Source organism: Pleurodeles waltl, chromosome 3_2 (genome assembly GCF_031143425.1).
Source record: "Pleurodeles waltl isolate 20211129_DDA chromosome 3_2, aPleWal1.hap1.20221129, whole genome shotgun sequence".
Lineage (NCBI taxonomy): Eukaryota > Metazoa > Chordata > Amphibia > Caudata > Salamandridae > Pleurodeles > Pleurodeles waltl.
Window position 1 is genome coordinate 46,418,460 of NC_090441.1, and position 17,779 is coordinate 46,436,238.

The following is a 17,779-nucleotide window of genomic DNA, read 5'->3' on the forward strand; positions in this document are numbered from 1 at the left end:
AGATCTTTATAGAGAACAAATATATTATCGATCACTACAGAAAATATGGATTCAGATTTCCAAACCCTGAAAAATTCTGCATCCGAACCTCTGAAAGCTGTAATCAAATCTGATTCCAATAGATAAGCTGGCTTTCATTTAGTGATTCTTGCCCTCCTCACAGCTCCCCAGTCCTGAGTGTAAGCATCTCAGGAACGGACTAACCAGTCACATAATTGAGGTAAGAACTGCAGTCCCAGTACTATTATGTAGGAAACCTTTTTGTCCTTATTATGGATTTTCAGAGTTGATAGTGAGAAGCGTAGAATGCTGTATTAGTGCACAATGTGGCATTAGCACAGCTTTGTGCTCTCAAACATGATTTGCCATAGTTTGAGACATCCATTGGATTTATCGTATATTCACCCAATCCCATACATCCTAGCTTAGCACAGCCTGGGAGATAGCAAGGCTGGGTGGCTCATCCACTCGAGCCCTTGTTGGAAGTCTGACACAGTTCATCCCATATAACACAGGCTTTTGTAGTCTGCAGCAGAAAGCCCTTATGATAAATTCACTTTGTTCTGTACAAGACTCACTGAGGTTCAGCCTTTGTTTCTTATACTTTTATTACCTCTCTCCTTCCGTCTCTTCTTACATTGCAATAAGAGTGACTCCAAGATCATGGTTACTTTCCAACTCAGCCTGATGTAATATTGAAACAACACAAGTTGCCCGTATGTGTCAGTTTTCTACACTTAGTGGTAATTACATTATTTACAATTCAAGGTTATTTGTAGGCTTGCAGTACCAGCTGATGTGGGCAGTGTACCAACTGAAGACCTTACTGCCAAGAGAGTAACCTTCAACTTATTGTAAAAGTTTATGCCATTCCCTGGTTCAATCACCTTGATCTACTTCTAATGTTACAAATAATGATCTTCTCTAGAACCATGTCGGTAAATTCCTGAAGGAGAACAAAAGAACAGAAAATCTTGGACCACTTTCATGCAGGAAAGTATGGGCCAGATGTCCGACCTTTTGTTTTGCGACTCCCAATTTGCGATTCATTTGTGAATTGCAAATTGGGAGTCGCAAAACAAAATGTGTATCAGTGTTAACCACACTGTTTGCGATTCCCAAATGGGTCGCAAGGGACCTGCTTCATTAATATTCATGAGGCAGGTCGCAAATTGTGACCCATTTGTGAATGGCTGCACTCACAGGGATGGTGGCCTGTTGGAGGCAGCAGACCACCATATCTGTGACTGCTTTTTCAATAAAGCAGTTTTATTTTTAAAATGCAGCCTGTTTTCCGTAAAGGAAAACAAGATGCATTTCAAAAATGAAAATGAAAAGTTTTCTTTTCATTATTTCAGAGTAGGCACGGATCCGTGGGACAACTGTCTGCTCTGAAAAAACATTTTGGCTACCATTCACAAAGGGGAACGGGTCTCATGGGGACCCCTTCCGCTTTGTGAATGGGTTACCACCAATTTGAAATTGGTGTTAACTGTGATTGTTTTGCAACTGCATTCACGGTCACAAAACAATCATACATCCCCCTGCGAGTTGCAATTAGGAAGGGACCCCCTCAGGGTGCCCCTTCCTAATTGTGAGTCGCAATCCCTATTTTGCGAGTCTGTAACTGTATGCCGACTCACAAAATAGGGATGGTACATTGTACAAGGCCACTTTGCTTTTGCAAACAGTGATTGTCCCCGTTTGCGACTGCAAACTCTCGTCGTACATCTGGCCCTATGTCCCTCAACAAAGAAAAGGTCCACAATTTTCATGTCTGACCAGGAGTAAACTTCTAGTATTGTTTGGCCTGATCTTTGCTACCTTTTTGGCTGCCAGGAGGAGCATGCTTGTTAAGTCACAGGTCGTATTTGCCGACATTTATACTGCCCACAATTAACTTGCTGATCTATGCTGCCCTTTAGCTGCTGTAGTATTTCTGTCATAAGGTCTTGAGTGCCTTGTGCTGCTGCCCAGAAGTAGTACTAGCAATGTTTGGATGGTCTGTGCTGTCTGCAAGGCTGCTTGTGAGTTACATTCTTGTCATTCAGTTGGCAGTGATCTACACTTGTTTTTATGATGTCCACAGAGAACATTCTAGTGAAATCTGAGGAAGTATGTGCTTCACTGTTTTGTAGTAACACTCCGGTGTGGTCTGAAGTGGCCTGTGCTGCAATCTTGGCCTCTCATGAGACGTACTCTAGTGATCTTGAAGGTTGCATTCACAGCAGTATGTGAGTAACATGGTTGTAATTATATTGTCAGTGAGTAAAAAACAATTGATTTCAGACTTGGCCTGCATTCCCTTTAGGCTAACGTTGATAACACTCTAGGGAGGTCTATTGGTTGGTGGCATTACCTCATCTCAATTAATTATACAGGGAATCATTTTGGAGGCTGTGCATGGTGAGGACGGGGGTTATAGATCGCTCCCTCACTTGTGGCCAAGCTGTCATAACTATAAAACGATTACTCCAGTAGCAGAAGGTCCTGTTTTGACCTCAGGTCATCCTTCTGCCGCTCTCAGGCTGGTCTGTCATCATGAGTAACGGTTCGGAATGACAGCACTATCTCCTCCCATGTGAGGACCACATTACTGCTGCCTCTGCCTTTGAGTACTTTTGAGCAGAGGAACTCCTCCTGTATGTCTGCCGAATGCAGTCTCTTGACCCGCTATCTACAGCCTGGGCAGCAGGAAACTTCCAGGTCTGTGCTATGCATCTTTTAGTAACCATTAGAGCTAGATCAAGGAACCTGTTTTCCAACTTCATCTTTTTAGGGTAAAGGACATCAAACCAAATAGGCCTACTTCTGACTTCAAAATAGAGGTCCTGTTTAATTTTTGTGGTAGTTTGTTTGCTATTTGCCAGTCATCAGACATTGCTAAACCATGTGGTAAAAATCAGCCTTTAGTAGTCCTTGATCTTACAGTGGAACATATTTTGTGCAGGTGTTTGGCGGTCACATAAATCCAGTACAGGAAGTTAAACTACTACATTTTGAAATCCGGAGAGTGTAAATTTGTGTTGCAGAAACAAGGCCCAGTCTCTCCCAACCAACTCTTTTCACATGTTCCACTATTACTGTTCCCTCTGGACTGACAGGTTAGTTTTGTAGTTGATGACAAATGCCCTGTAAAGGAGAGTAATTGCTTCTTCCCTCCTCCCAGCCAAATGTAAACATCTGTTGTAGTACGTCAAATGAGCTGGCTCAATAGTAACGCCTCCCTCCAAATCGAGTGCATGGTCCTGACCAGTCATCCATAATACTGGAAGTGTCTAGTTAGGGCTCCATAATCCTGTGTCAGCTCTTAGAATGTCATTAAGGTGCCCCAGGAGTACAAATCATCCACTGCCCATATTTCAGTCTGTTGCATCTCGATAGCCCCTGGCACCACTCGGATGTCAGTGCTGCAGTGAGAGTCCAAGGGGCAAGAAACTGCTTCAGGTTGCCTCTTGCATAACTTACCCAGCAATCTCTGATCAGGTAAGGAAACAAGGGGGACTTCTTTGCATCATTTTGGGTGCCAACCCCATAGCCAAGCTCTCGGCCTGGTGAAGCTTTTGCATCACCCAGCATGTCTTGTTTGGAGGCCGCATGTGAACCATCACGCAACACATTGGAAATGCGTTGCAAACAAGTAGCTTCCCCAGACCGCCCTCAGAACAGGGGAGCCTAAGAGCATGCAGGACCACCCTGAGCCTTGCATTGGTAGGTTGCCACTGTTTAGAGATCCGAATTATGACCTGCAGGCCCTGCTGTGAGTGTGGAAGACTGTTAAAGATGTGTTGACTGGAAGACAGGACACTGATGAGCAAACGTTTAGGTTTCATAACAGATCTGCAAAAAATGAAGTTGGCAACAATTTGATAAAAATAACGTTAGTTATCTGACTGCATGGTCTGCAGAGTTAGCAGTGCCACCATCACACGACCCAGCAGAGAGCATTGTGAGGCCTTGTGAATGGGATTAGTCTGACAGAGAAAGACAAACACACTCATAGCATTAGCAAAGCTTAGTTCTGAGGTGCCTCACACCGAGAAGTGGACGGGTCCAAAGACAGTGAAATGGGAGGTTACCATAGTAACTAGCACTGGCTGGCAGCCACGCACACCGACATGGAGGACCACCACAGGGAACCTTGATGTGGAAAAGGAAATGTTTGCATAAAAACATAAACAAATAGAGAAAAATCAAAATCATGTATGAAGAAATTATAACAAATTATACCCACCAGGTACTTTGTTTGCTGATGTATATCAGTGCCGGGTAATCAATCACAGAAATACCTAGCATCATGGATGCTATGACTGAATCAGAGTTGACTCTAAGCAAATCCTTTATGTTCCCTAATAGGGTGATGCACACTAGCAAATCCTTTATGTTCCCTAACAGGGTGATGCACACTTGTGAGCTATGTGAAGACCTTACCCTGGCGGATGGCGAGGGGAGTTTCCACTGCTGTGAAGGATTTCACCATCAATGTCTTAGAATTAGTGAAAAGAGCTTAATCCCAAAAGTGCCCTGAAGTTGACAGCTCCACAATGTATGGTGTTGAAATTCTGTGCCAGGGATGGAAGCTCATGTTATGCTTCTACTCTCTTCTGCAAATCACAACAGCAAATTAAAACAGTTTAAACACACAAACTACATTTCCCATCATAACTTCTCACATTGGCATGGCTTCATCCACCTGTCAGCATGGATAAAGTCCCTTAAATGTGAGATATTCTAATGAAGTAGCATTGCTATTGGTGATTTGTTGGGTGACCATCTTTGTGGTAATTTTTCAGTGGATTGAGAGTTGAGGGATAAGGTCTACAGTAGTGCAGCCTTTGCGGATGAGCACAGTCCTCTTTTAATGCCCATGAGCGAGAGTGCGCATGCACACTGGATGGCCCACATTCTTTGAATACTTGGGTTTTGCCACTTTGGCTATGCTGCTGCCAATGGTTATTGAATATGGGCAGCACAATCCTGTGTATCTTAAAGACGCACTTGTCTGAGGCGCAGCTGTTGAAAATATTCCCTCTGGCACCCCATGACACGAATATCTGCTGAGGTTGTAATAATTATTGAAAGGGGTGTAACCTAGGAGCAGAGGCTACTTCTTCCACTCTCTCATTGCCTGCATTATTGTCGACAATTAAGAGGCCTCTCTACTATATCCCTTTGGGGTTTGGACTCAGACTTAACTACCTGGTGACAGGACTGACGGCTGACTTTCAGCTTTTTGCTATAAACAATTATCAGGCCTATTATGAGGACCTTTCAGAGGGCATGTTTGAGGAAAGGCTCATGGAAGCCTTGGACAACTCTATCCAACAGTCAATAAATAGGGCTAGAGGAAGCCATGGAAGATATAATAGAGGAGGTTACAGAGGAGTGTCCTTCAGGGGATCAGGAGCAGGTTTTGAGGGTGAGCTTTGTCCCTCTAGCCAATGTGGGCCTCGAACACAGGGTGAGATACTTTTTTATACAATTATCTGATGACAGCGCAGGATGCTTGGGAACTAAAAATGATCCAGAGCTTCAGACTCAAATTCTATAGCACCCCAATCCAACTGGCCATTCCCAGATAACTGTCTTTTTTCCAATAAGAGCAGACTTTTATAGATTTAGAAATCAAGCAATTTTTGGCCATGGAGGCAAAATGCCTTACGCAAGCTCACCCAAGAGAGTTTCCCAGCAATATCTTTTTGGTAAAAAAGAAAGAAGTAGCTTACTGGTTAGTGTGAACCCCTCCACGATTTCAATGCTTCGATGATGTACAGACATTTCACTATGGAGGCTATCCATCTTTTAAGAGATCTGCTCCAGGAACGGGATCTCAAAGACGCTAACCTGACCATTCTTATTTTTCCTTCTCACAGACTATTTCTCCAGTTTCAGTGGTGGACACAATGGAATAAGTTCACGGTTCACCCATACGATCTGTCATCAGCCTCTTAGCGTTTCACCAAGATTATAAAAACTCATGGTTGAATTTCTCAGGGCCGAGGAGTACGACTGATAGTCTCTATAGATTATCTAGTTATCATGATTCAAGATCACACTGAGGTTACATCTGTCTTGGGTGATGATTTTGCTTCAGGTGTTAGGTTTGTACCCATTGTCAAAAAATACAGTGCTAGTTCTGACCCATTGTATGCAGTTTCTAGGTTTTCAAGTGGACTTAGTTAAGATACAGGTGTGCCTTCTAATGGAAAAAATGAAGGGCATCAAGAATGAATTGAGTTTAGCATTGTCCGGTCAGACTGTATCTTTGGGACTGCTGGCCAGGCATGTGAGACTTTTGGCATCATCCGTTCAGGCAATATTTCCAGGCCCATTGCATTATAGAGCCCTTCAAGAACTGAAGACTCAGCATATTTGCAGGGGCTTGTTCAATGCAGATCAGATTCAACTTTCATCGGATGCCGGGATTGAACTCTCCTGGAACTTATAGAAGCCTGGAATGGCAGGATTACTTTTGGTTATTAACTTAGAATCACTGTAGATTCAAATGCTAGCAGGTATGGGTGGGGAGTGAGGTATGTCCCAGTCTCCACAGCCATGAGATGCTCGGTGTGGAGCTGACTCTGCATATCAACTGTTTAGAGTTCCTTACTCATAGGTTAGTTCTCTGCAGATGGCGAACTATTCCATTGGACAATATTTCCACAGTCTGCTATTTCAGAGGTGAGGCAGAATGAGGTCCTGTTAATTAGCTGACATAGCCAAGGATTTTTTGTTATTTTTGTCAGCCACACCGAGCCACAGACTGTGTGTAGTGCAATGTTTGAAAGCGTATGAATTAAGTACCAGGGAATTTTCACAGTATTCTGCAGGTCAATTATTCACTGTCCTTCAGAAACTGAAGAAGCCAATGTCTTCGGCAACCTTGACCAGATGGATTTGATGGCTTTTGCAGAAGCTGGGGTTGATGTTTCAAAATTTGGGGCACATTCAGCGAGATGTGCTATGACATCAAAAGCAAACTCACTGGGTTCTAGACTGGAGGATGTTACGAGGGTGGCTGATTGGTCGTCGTAGACAACTTTATGACATTCCATTACAAACCTATTGTGTATGTTGCTTCTGTTATTGTGAGTCAGTTTAAACAAGCATAATTCCAGTCCTGACAAGGAATAAAACACTGTCTAGCTATAGGGTCAAGAACTTTTAATGCTATTAAGGACAGGTAGACAAAGATTATCCCACCCAGTGTTTTCTTTTATAACTTTACCAAATTTCTGACACAGGTTGGTACTGTGTTTAATGTTGCCCTTCTCTGGTATTATGTTCAATGTCATGGAAATACTGGTCACATCTGGGTTTTCTGTTGCAAGGAATGAACAGAAGAAAGAGTGATGGCATATCGGCGATTGATGATCTACCCGGACAGATGAATTGTTTTGGTTTGGCATTCTTGTTTACAGAGACATATATTTTTTACAGTTGAAGTTGAAGTTTTGCAGACTGACGTGAAGCTTTACAAAGAAAGAGGCCACAAGATGGCGTCTTTCACATTTAAGAGACTGTATCCATGTTGACTAGTGGATGAAGCCATGACAAAGAAGGAAGCTATGATGGGAAACTTAGGTGTGTGTTTAAGCTGTTTTCATTGACTGCTGTCATTTGCAGTAAACATTTGAGAAGCATAATCCTAGCCTCTGTGTCATAATAGCTAGAAGATTTTTTTATTCACTGATATGAGTAGCCCTCTCAGAATTTTGTGCGGCCTGTTTCTCCGCCCTTTCTACACCCTTGAGCCATCAATTTTTCCCTTTTGTTCTTGCCTCTGCAGAAAGTTATGCAATGGGTGGCTGGAGCTCATGTTGAGATCTGCTTCCTGCCACCTGGGTTCCTCGGTTTTTGCAAGAAATCAGAACAGAAGGGACGCTGTTACCCAGATAGTGGGTACAAGTGTCTGCTCCAGCAGCCTGGTATGACAGTTTTATTAGACATTGCCGAAGGGCTTAGAGAATGCATGTTTATTCCCTGTTCTCAAGTCTGTTTTTTTCTCAACATTGTAATTTTCACAAGGGCAAAAAATGAATTCTTGCTTTTAAATCTGCACTGCCCCTTCTTTGCGGAAGTCACTCACTCCCCTAAGGCCTGATATGCCAAGAATCAAAGAAAAATCAAAGAACAATTCTTATTTTTTGGTTTGCACCTGAGGGTTATCCACCCTCTTTCCTGTTTTTCAACACTCTCCTTCTTGTTTTCTTTGTGAGTACATTCCTTCCCTCCTTTTCGCTCAGTGAAGTAGCAAGGGTACCAGGTGCCCTGATGCAAGCAGGAAGAATCAGGCCCTGTCTGCTGATTGGATGGTAAAACACAGCCATATTTGGGGTTCTGTTTGCCCTTGACACCACTGGACCCTCGTGCCACCACACCTATTGCACTGTTGACAGGTAAGCCCCTGTTTCCCTGTTTTCACTGTTCTTCCCCCTTCTTCCCTCTAGTGGGGTTCTCATGTGCTAAGGGCACATGCTTTCATGCTGCCTTTTCTATTGTTCTGTTGATTTAGTGAGACCACAGCCTCATCTTTCTGTTAAGCGCACTCACACCCCTGGAGAAGAGTAGGACTAATTAAAAAATATTTATCTTAAAATCATAAAAAAATGTAACTATATGATTCTGAAAACAGCTAAAATAATTTTATTAAAGATGAAGGCCATATTCAGGTGTGTGCTAGAATGCAAAGTTTAATACTTCACAGCTTTGTGATTTTATTTTAAACTTAACCAAGTTAATCTAGTGCATATCTAAAAACGTTTAAAAAAAAAAGTGGGGGCAAAACATGAGCCCTGTGCAGCAGCTGGAATATGACTGCCATGCCGTCTTCCTGTCAAAGGCACCATGTATCTCCCCTTCCCTGCACCCGGAAGTACAACTACCTCTTGATGTCTCTAGCAAGGCTTGTACATGTATTTTTAATTATACATATGATGCTGAGCTGGATATTTGCTAACATGATCTCTGCGCATTCATAGTGCTGGGTTGCATTGTTTAAGGACATAGAAACAGGCCAATTCGCTGAATAGTGCAGCTAATATATATGTGCTTGAATGCCAAGTTTTTCTTAAACTCACGCTAGCAAAGCAAAGACAGAAGTTGTTTCTCTTGTGTAAGCACTGTTCACGAATGCAGCAGCTGAAATATGGCTGCAAAAAAAGATGAATTTGTGAGTGCTGCCTTGTATGAAGAAGGAAGAAAAGTATGCGGAAGCTGCCATGTATTACTGTTTTTAAACAAGAAAGCATGCTCAGTGTCCTGTTTAACAACACAGGAGATGATCATGAGCTGACCCCCTTCTCACTCCATACATCATGCTCCATGTACGTGCAGGGTTCAAGGGCCAGTTGCTGAAAGGAAAGTTAAACCAGAGAGTTCCAAGTTCAGGCCTGATGGTACTATAAGTTAAATGGGGAGACATTACATGATTTGGCATCCTAAATCGTACTGTTAGGAAGTTATACTTTAGGTAGGATTTAGACTAATACGATTGAGATGGGTAATGAGATATAGTTAGTGCTTATTTTGCCCTAATTCGTAGAATAACTGCTGAGTTGTTTATAAGAGTTAAACTCATTCTAACACCGATCTTTTGTGAATGAGTAGTGTATAATGAATGATCAGATAGTGCAAGATACCAATCACTGGGTGTGAACAGCTTTTGGCTTGGGGCTCTAAATATACCACCTGCTGATGAAAGATTTTTTTAAAGGTTTGTTTGACTACTAACACTCAAACCTAGCTCAGTAGTGAAGCAGTAGGAGCCACATGCCAGTTCTCCTTTTCTCTGAAAAGGCCACAGTGCCCATTTGGGGCCTAAGGTGTGTGCCACTCTTTTAGCTAACACACAGCCAAGGCATGAAAAGAATGATAAGTCAAACCTCAGCAAACGCCTTCACACATGGATTTCAGGAATCAATTAAAAACCTATCCTCTCTGTAACTCAGACTCTTGTCAGGGTCCAGTTCTTTTTTTATGCTTCCAGCATGGTCTTAGTGCCAGAACACTCTTTCTATGGTAACCATTGCACTTTAGACATTCATAACTAATTAATTCATTATTTTTATTTCAAGTCATAACAGGTGAGGCCCTAATAATTTGGGTGTAACACGACAATCTGGCAGCAGTAAATGGGCGATACCTGTTTACAGAATGGAAAGCATTGTGATTTCCCTCTGTCATCTAGAGCTAGAAGACACCAGGGTGATACAATTCCCTGCATCCTGAAGTTCAGTCCATCTTTGGTGGTGAAGTGAACATTCAATGGAAGCAAAGAATGCCCTTTCTCATTATAAGTGAAGTTTACCAATTTTGTCCAACTTCCTGTGAAAGGACTTACACTTCCGCTACCAATATGCATCAAACATTTATAAAGTGATTGTAAATATACTAAGAATTTCAGCACTCACAGTAAACAATCCATTTACACTGACAATGTTATATTCCATGAGAATGAGCAAGGTCTAGAGCTAGCGTTATGGATGGATCAGTAACTCAAACCAAAGACGTCCATGTTCAATGAACTTCGTCATTAGATTCCTATAAAGACTGGAAATGCCATTCAGTGGAAGGAACACTACCCCATCTGATTTTTGATTGCTCAAATGTTGTTACTTTTTAAAACAAGAATTGTAAAAATAAGCTATTGTATTAATCCCATTTAATATATTAACCTTTAGTTTACCACCTCCCTTCCTGTGCGTGAGGGTTACATATTTGACACATGCCAGTGCAAGTCGTATCAATTATTTTCTATTGTAAAACTGTAACAACTATGGGGGTCATTCTGACCCTGGCGGTCATGGACCGCCAGGGCCAACGACCACAGGAGCACCGCCAACAGGCTGGCGGTGCTCCCATGGGCATTCTGACCGCGGCGGTACAGCCGCGGTCAGAAACGGGAAACCGGCGGTGTCCTGCCGGTTTCCCGCTGCCCAAGGGAATCCTCCATGGCGGCGCTGCAAGCAGCGCCGCCATGGGGATTCCGCCCCCCTTACCGCCAGCCTGGTTCTGGCGGTTTTGACCGCCAGAACCTGGCTGGCGGTAACGGGTGTCGTGGGGCCCCTGGGGGCCCCTGCAGTGCCCATGACATGGCATGGGCACTGCAGGGGCCCCCTAACAGGGCCCCACCAAGATGTTCAGTGTCTGCCAAGCAGACACTGAAAATCGCGACGGGTGCAACTGCACCCGTCGCACCACTTCCACTCCGCCGGCTCCATTCGGAGCCGGCATCCTCATGGAAGGGGGTTTCCCGCTGGGCTGGCGGGCGGCCTTCTGGCGGTCGCCCGCCAGCCCAGCGGGAAACTCAGAATTACCGCGGCGGTCTTTTGACCGCGCAGCGGTATTCTGCCGGCGGGACTTTGGCGGGCGGCCTCCGCCGCCCGTCAAAGTCAGAATGACCCCCTATATCTCTAATAACGCTTGTTGGTAACAGGTGAAATTTACAAATAGTACTCTAGTGAACTTTTAATTAAACATGCCATCTCAAAATTCAAGACTTGTGATGTGGAGGTCTGTTGATATACATTTAGAAAAACCTTAAAATCCTTCTGGTTTTTTCTTTAAATTTGTATGATTTTATTTTCATGGAAGTTTTACTTAATTTGTTACATTCAGTTTTGCTCATCCTAAATGTTATTCACTTTCATTTTACAATGTGCATGCACACTCTCTTTGTTTCCTTTTAAACAGTAGGTGTTAAAGTATCCAACATTTGTTTGACATATTGTTGTACCATGGATTATCTATTGAGATATATTAAATTGTATTGATTGACCTGCAAATACATTTATCGTTTTCTTTTTATACATTTTAATAGTTCTCATAGGGGCTTACTCAGAAAGGTATTTTGAAGTATGCAAAGTAGGTTTCCTGTAGCATTATTTTACATACTCTTGCATTTCTTTGTGAATTGACCCAAAAAGCATCTAAAATGGGAATAAAATATGAATATTCATGGAGTATTCATATTTAATTAGTACAAATAATAAAGGACTATGCCCTCTCAGTACTTGTAGTAATAGGAAATTGGCCATTTCGGGGAGGTCTCATAAAGGGATTTAGGAACATGTAAGAAGTACTCATGCACTACTACTTACCAAATTCATAAATGCTTTTGTGAAGCAGCCCCATTGTGTTTATCAGCTGTTTTGGATACCTGTACTATGTATTTAAAGAAATAAAACATTGTATATAAAGTAGTGGGATTCACTAGCATTGGTGAAGGAACAAACGTTAGCTATGGGCTTAATAGTTTTAGTATAGTCTTCACATTTCAATGTAAATTATCAACATATGTACCCCACTTGTAATGCACTGTTGATAAAGCACTGCACTGACAATGACTGCATCTAAAGCACAACCAGCCAAATGGTCAGTAGAGGCTAAGTCAACAGGACTCTTTCATTAGGGGTAAGTATGAATATTTTGTGATGTTAGGAAAAACAGGGGGCATGGTATCCCACAGCCTCCTACGATACGGTCTCTTTTTTTCTCAGTAGCATGGTGTGCCTAGAGTGTCTAGCATTGCTGAAATGGGGTTGAGTCAGCAGCCCCATGAATAGGTGACACAGTATGGTCATCCTGGCGTTTTGAGTTCCTGACTACCTTCAAGGCAATGTGGGTCCTGGCTTCTGGAGTCATCCAGGTATTGTTGGAATATCAGAGGATACATACATTTTTGGATGAACTTTGTGGTAGTTCTAGGTGCATGAAGCTTTGTGGCCTTACAAGCATTTCAAAATATGAAAGTGTAAGGTAGTCAGGTCTCTTGAATTAGTTGATGGCTTTCAAATTGTACAGGAGTGAATGACTATAGAGGCAATAGGTGTGAATTTTATGTAGTGTAGGAATACATGTGGTCATTTGAACAATTCAAGATTGGATTTATCATCAATTGAGGTCCCACATTATATGAAGTGTTGTTGTCTGAAATGATACCTATATTTGAGACTTCTTTTTGGCCATATAGCAATGAGACATTAAAAATTCAAATATGCCCTACAACCCCCATGATGGTTGACAGCGAACTGATATAAAGGGCCACATTTTGACAATATTGACTGGAAAAATATTATGTTAATAGATTAACTCATTGTCGACAATTGAGATGCTGGTAGCTGTCTAATAGTGTATCTTGTATGCCTTTTCTTTATGTTTTTGTTTCATGTAATTGTTAATGGGCTGTGTCAGGTGCTACTCTGATCTCATTGACATAATCTGTAGTAACAAGGAAGTGTAAATAAATGTGAATTGAAGCTTTTGAACAAAACCTTTTTTGACCCCATTGTTTCATTGAGTTTGTGCCTAATAAGTGTTATAAGTGTTTTAAGTAACTGTTGATTAACGTTTTTATAGAAATTAATATCAAATTATGCCATCAGGAGTATTTGCTGTTTACATATGGAACCTCAGTGAAGCATCAGTTTCTGGCCTTCTCTGTACTTCAAAATTAAGATATGCAAGACTTCATTAAAGACAGTTGTTCAGGCAGCTCTCCACTCCTCCCATCATGGTAGCCATCTTAAAGTTGTCCTGTGTCCCTTAGTGGTAGTAGATCATTTTCAGGGTAAGGCTTGTGCCACCAGTTCATGGGCCATATTTACAAGAAAGAGGCGCATGACTAGTGATGCGCCACTTTTCTTGCAGTCCCTTGCGTCCCCAAACGCCACTATGGTAGCGCTGTATTTACAATACCACGTACCATGGCGCACCTTTGGGGCAATAGGGTCCGTTTTTTTTACGCTATTGTAGCACTATACTGGATTAGTGTAAAAAAACAAAAGATGCTAATCCAGTATAGTGTGAAGAGGCCCATTGAAATCAATGGCAGGCTCATTTTAACGCCTGCTGCAAGCAGCAGTTAAAAATGACGCTAGAAATGGCACAATAGAATCTTGCAGATTCCATTGCGCCATTTGTAGCGACCCTCTAACGAGGGAATGCCCCCTTTGCATACATCATGCATATATTATGCATGATGTGGCTCAAAGGGTTTACAAGGTGGTGCAAACCTAGTTTGTGCCAATTTGTAAATATGGCGCTACGGTAGTGGCCCATTAGTGTCACAATTGCGGCACAAATGTTGCCGCAAATGTGGCGCTAAGGGGCGCAAGGGCCTTGTAAATCTGGCCCTATGTGTGCTGATTTTCCACATTGTTCTCCATACTTTGGGATAAAATGTGTTTCGAAGACTGGTGAGTTAAGAACCTTCTCACAGGAAGGTGTTGGAAATCAAATGCCCTACATAGTGCTGCTTGTACACTACTCCTTCATGTAGAAATATGTCTTACTTAAACATTTCTTTCCTTGCCCATTTCTTAACATCTATGTCCGAGCTCACCTGGTAATTCTCCTGGCCTCCATGAAGCTTGGGGAATCGCGCCTCCTCTTGCGGATCGGAGAGTAACTCCTGGAGCGTCGTCTGGGACGTGACGCCTCTGTGCTGTCTGTGTGCCTGGTGCGGGATTCGTTCTCTTTATCTCTGCAATAGAAACATGTGTGCATGAATTCCCTGAACCACACTATCTCGCTGGAACCCCTTATGCTCTTGGTTACTTCACACAACTTTTGCTGTAGATGCCCAGATTTGCTTGTCACAGTTATGCCTCTATCATTTGTTTGTGTTCATGCATGTCATGATCAGGGCCACTGGAATTATGCGATTGTGTGGCTATGGCAATTTTCACATAATTATAGATTTGCCACATCTGCCACATAATCCATCATTTGCCGCATAAGCTGATGATTTTAATAAAAGAAATCTGCCTCTAGCTCAAACAGTTCAAAAGTTGCTAAACACTCAGCAACACATGCTCCCGCGCAGTTGAAGGACATTTACAAAGGTTGACGGGTCACCTTTTTGTTGCTTATTGCTATAGTTGGGTGTTATACTGGCACTAATGAGTTGCAACTAAAGCCCAGACAGTGTTAACAAGTTTAAAAATTACAAAGTTATGAAGTAATACTATTACAAATTGTGCCGCATTGCAAGGCATAATTTGCGTTTTAATGGCTCATAATTTATATGCATATACATATTTATATATACACACAGACACACACACACATATATATATAGAATAGAGATTTAGATTAGAAGAGATAAAGAAAGCAAATATAGAAATGTACAAAGTGGTACAATTTGAAACAGCAGTTTTCATCTTGGGGGTGGGTGAAGAGGAAAGGAGGAGTGAGATTAAAACTAGATGTTAAAGTAAGAAATCAAGTATTAGGGTGAGGGGAATTAAGAAATCTGAAGAAATCGTTTTTTTAGGTCAGATCTATAAGAAGTAAAAGAGGGACTGGCTTAGGAAACATGCAGGATGGGATTCCAGATTTTTGGAAGCAAAGCCATAGAAAGTCTGAGTGCTTGTGCAGGGGTTCAAGGAGGAGAGGTTCCCGAGCTTCAGAAAGAATGACGTTTTTAGGCTTGCAACAAAAGTGTGGCTCAGGTTTTTCAACAAACAAGGCCATTTTGAATGAAGAATTAGCTTCAACTGGGAGCCACTGAAGTGATATTAGTATGGGAATAATGTGGTCAAGCTATCTACCGACAGGATAAGGAAAAGTTACAGAGAGAAGAAAGAGTTTCTGAGGAGTAAAATGTGTTTAGATGTACTACTGAGTATGGAGTTCCTGTAGTCATGTCTGGAGAATATCTGGGACTGAACCGCAGTCTTGAAGTCATGTTTAGGGTTTTTAGTAAAGACTGAGAGAGAGACATTGTTTGGCGAAAAGACTTTCATGAAAAGTTGTGTGTCTTCAGCATTCTGGTGATGCAATACGTTAGAAGACTGGAGGAGAGCTCTGAGAGGTTTGAGATGAAGGTTAAACAGAGAAAGGGCAAGAATGGACCCTTGAAGAACTCCTTGGAACAGAGAGACAGGATTGGAGAGAGAATTGCAAAGTTTATTCTCTTGTGGGAACTTACTAAAAAAAGCTTTAAACCATTTGAGCATGGTCCCGCCAACACCCATACAATCCTTTGGAATATCCAGCAGGATATTCTACACTGTTGAGAAGAGTCAGAAGTTAGAAGGTATCACTGTCAATTATTACACTGTAACCGTGGTGCAACCGGATCTGAAACCCAGCTGTAAATCATCAAGGAGTTGATTGTCACCAATCATCTGTTTGAATTGAGTTTCAGCACAACATTCAGTAAGATTTGCTAGCAAAAGCAGTTCATTGATGAGGTGATAGTTTAAGGCTTTTATGACATGTGGAGAACTCACCTTTACCAGCAGAAATGTTGATGTGATTCAGTAAGTTGTGTGCAAAATAGGAACTAAGGTCCTTAGCCTCATCAGAGGGTGAGATCAAAGAAGTGGCTTGAGGGTTGGAGTTTGGAAATTGAACTTATCATTTCTTTCTGTGAGATTTCCTTGAAATTTGACCAGTTGTTAGATTTCCTAAAGATAGGTTATCAGAGAGCTTGGTAACAGGATTGATGACAATGTAAGCTTCTGATAGAATTATGGTTAATTTGACTACATGAAAGAGTTTTTGGGTTGACTTTCAACAGAGTATATTTGGGTTTTGATTAGGGGTGGTCGATATATTTCACTCCGCCAGCGGAATTGGAAGCGTTTTGGCCACTCCATGTTATGCATGTAACACAGAGTTCTGGCCAAATTCCAACAACCGTTGCATGGTGGAGGTTTTTCTCACACACAGCTCGTCAACTGTAAGTTGACAAGAACAAGTGACAATTGGTGTCCCCTAGCATGATTTTTGAGTGCTACAAGGGCACCTGGCAAGATTTTCCCGAAGTGAGTGGTCGCGACCATTCGCAGTGAAATAGCTGCAGCTCGAGCGGCAGCACAACCAACTCTAGAAGCAGTGCCTTCTGGCACACTGCGTGGTGCACTTCATGCTGATTTTTCAGCACGGAACAAGCTCTCTGTGCTAAACATCAGTATGAGCAGTGCGATGTACTGATTTCCACCTGTTTGTGGGTCTCCACGGAATCTTGCAGAGTTTTCATGTAACTCCACAGAAATGAGCAGAATGAAACTCCATGAGTTCCATCCACCATTAGTTTTGATGGGTATTAATACTGAATATATGCTTCTTGTTAGTATTCTTGAAAGAACAAAGGTTTGTTATGTTGGATGCCAATGGCTTTTGATGCAAGATGCACTGCATGTCCCTGAGGGGCTCATCCGTTGTTGAGTTTTACATGGGGTGTACGTCTGATTCTTAAATCTTTCAAGGAAATATGCCATTGAGGATTTCTCATATGGACCCATCATAGAAGAAAGTGAGGACGTTGACTTCATGGATTTCAGAGGTGCTGCATATCAAACAAGCAAAAGATTGAGAGGAATTCTTTCAATTTGTCTAACCACTGGTAGTTGCAGTTGCTCGGGGTAGCATTACAACCCATCATTCTTTCGCCCATCATGCCACCTCAAACTAGACCCAGCTATATGCAAATCCCTCTTGGTCCTGCTCTAATAGGAACAGTCTAGCCCGAACCACCAAGCCACAATCCTGGAACACAAGCGACCCAAGGCCAGTTTCGCCCTGATTGGGGATCCTCAGTTGTTTGCTGCTTGGTTCTAGTGGCGCAGTGAGCATGGTGTGTGCGTTTGATGTACTGCCCTGAGTGGCCAAGAGTATGATCAGACACCGGTCTCTTGCTCACTGTGCCACTGGAACCAAGATGCACTCCACTGAAGAGCCCCAACTATGGTGAAACTGGTCTTGGTTTGCTTGTGTTCCGGTCCAGAAAGGATCTGGTTTAGCAGTTTGGGATGGACTGTTCCTCCTG

The 17,779-nt window shown here is 42.4% G+C and overlaps 1 protein-coding gene across 2 annotated transcripts in view; it reads right to left on the bottom strand.

The window, feature by feature from the left end:
- The window catches only part of SRRM3 (serine/arginine repetitive matrix 3), a 327,419-nt gene that overhangs the window by 7,907 nt on the left and 301,733 nt on the right, over positions 1-17,779 (bottom strand). For both annotated transcript variants that reach the window (XM_069226720.1, XM_069226719.1), the window contains one exon: positions 14,345-14,485. In XM_069226720.1, the coding sequence (XP_069082821.1) occupies positions 14,345-14,485 (141 nt within the window). The remainder of the gene's footprint in view (positions 1-14,344; positions 14,486-17,779) is intronic.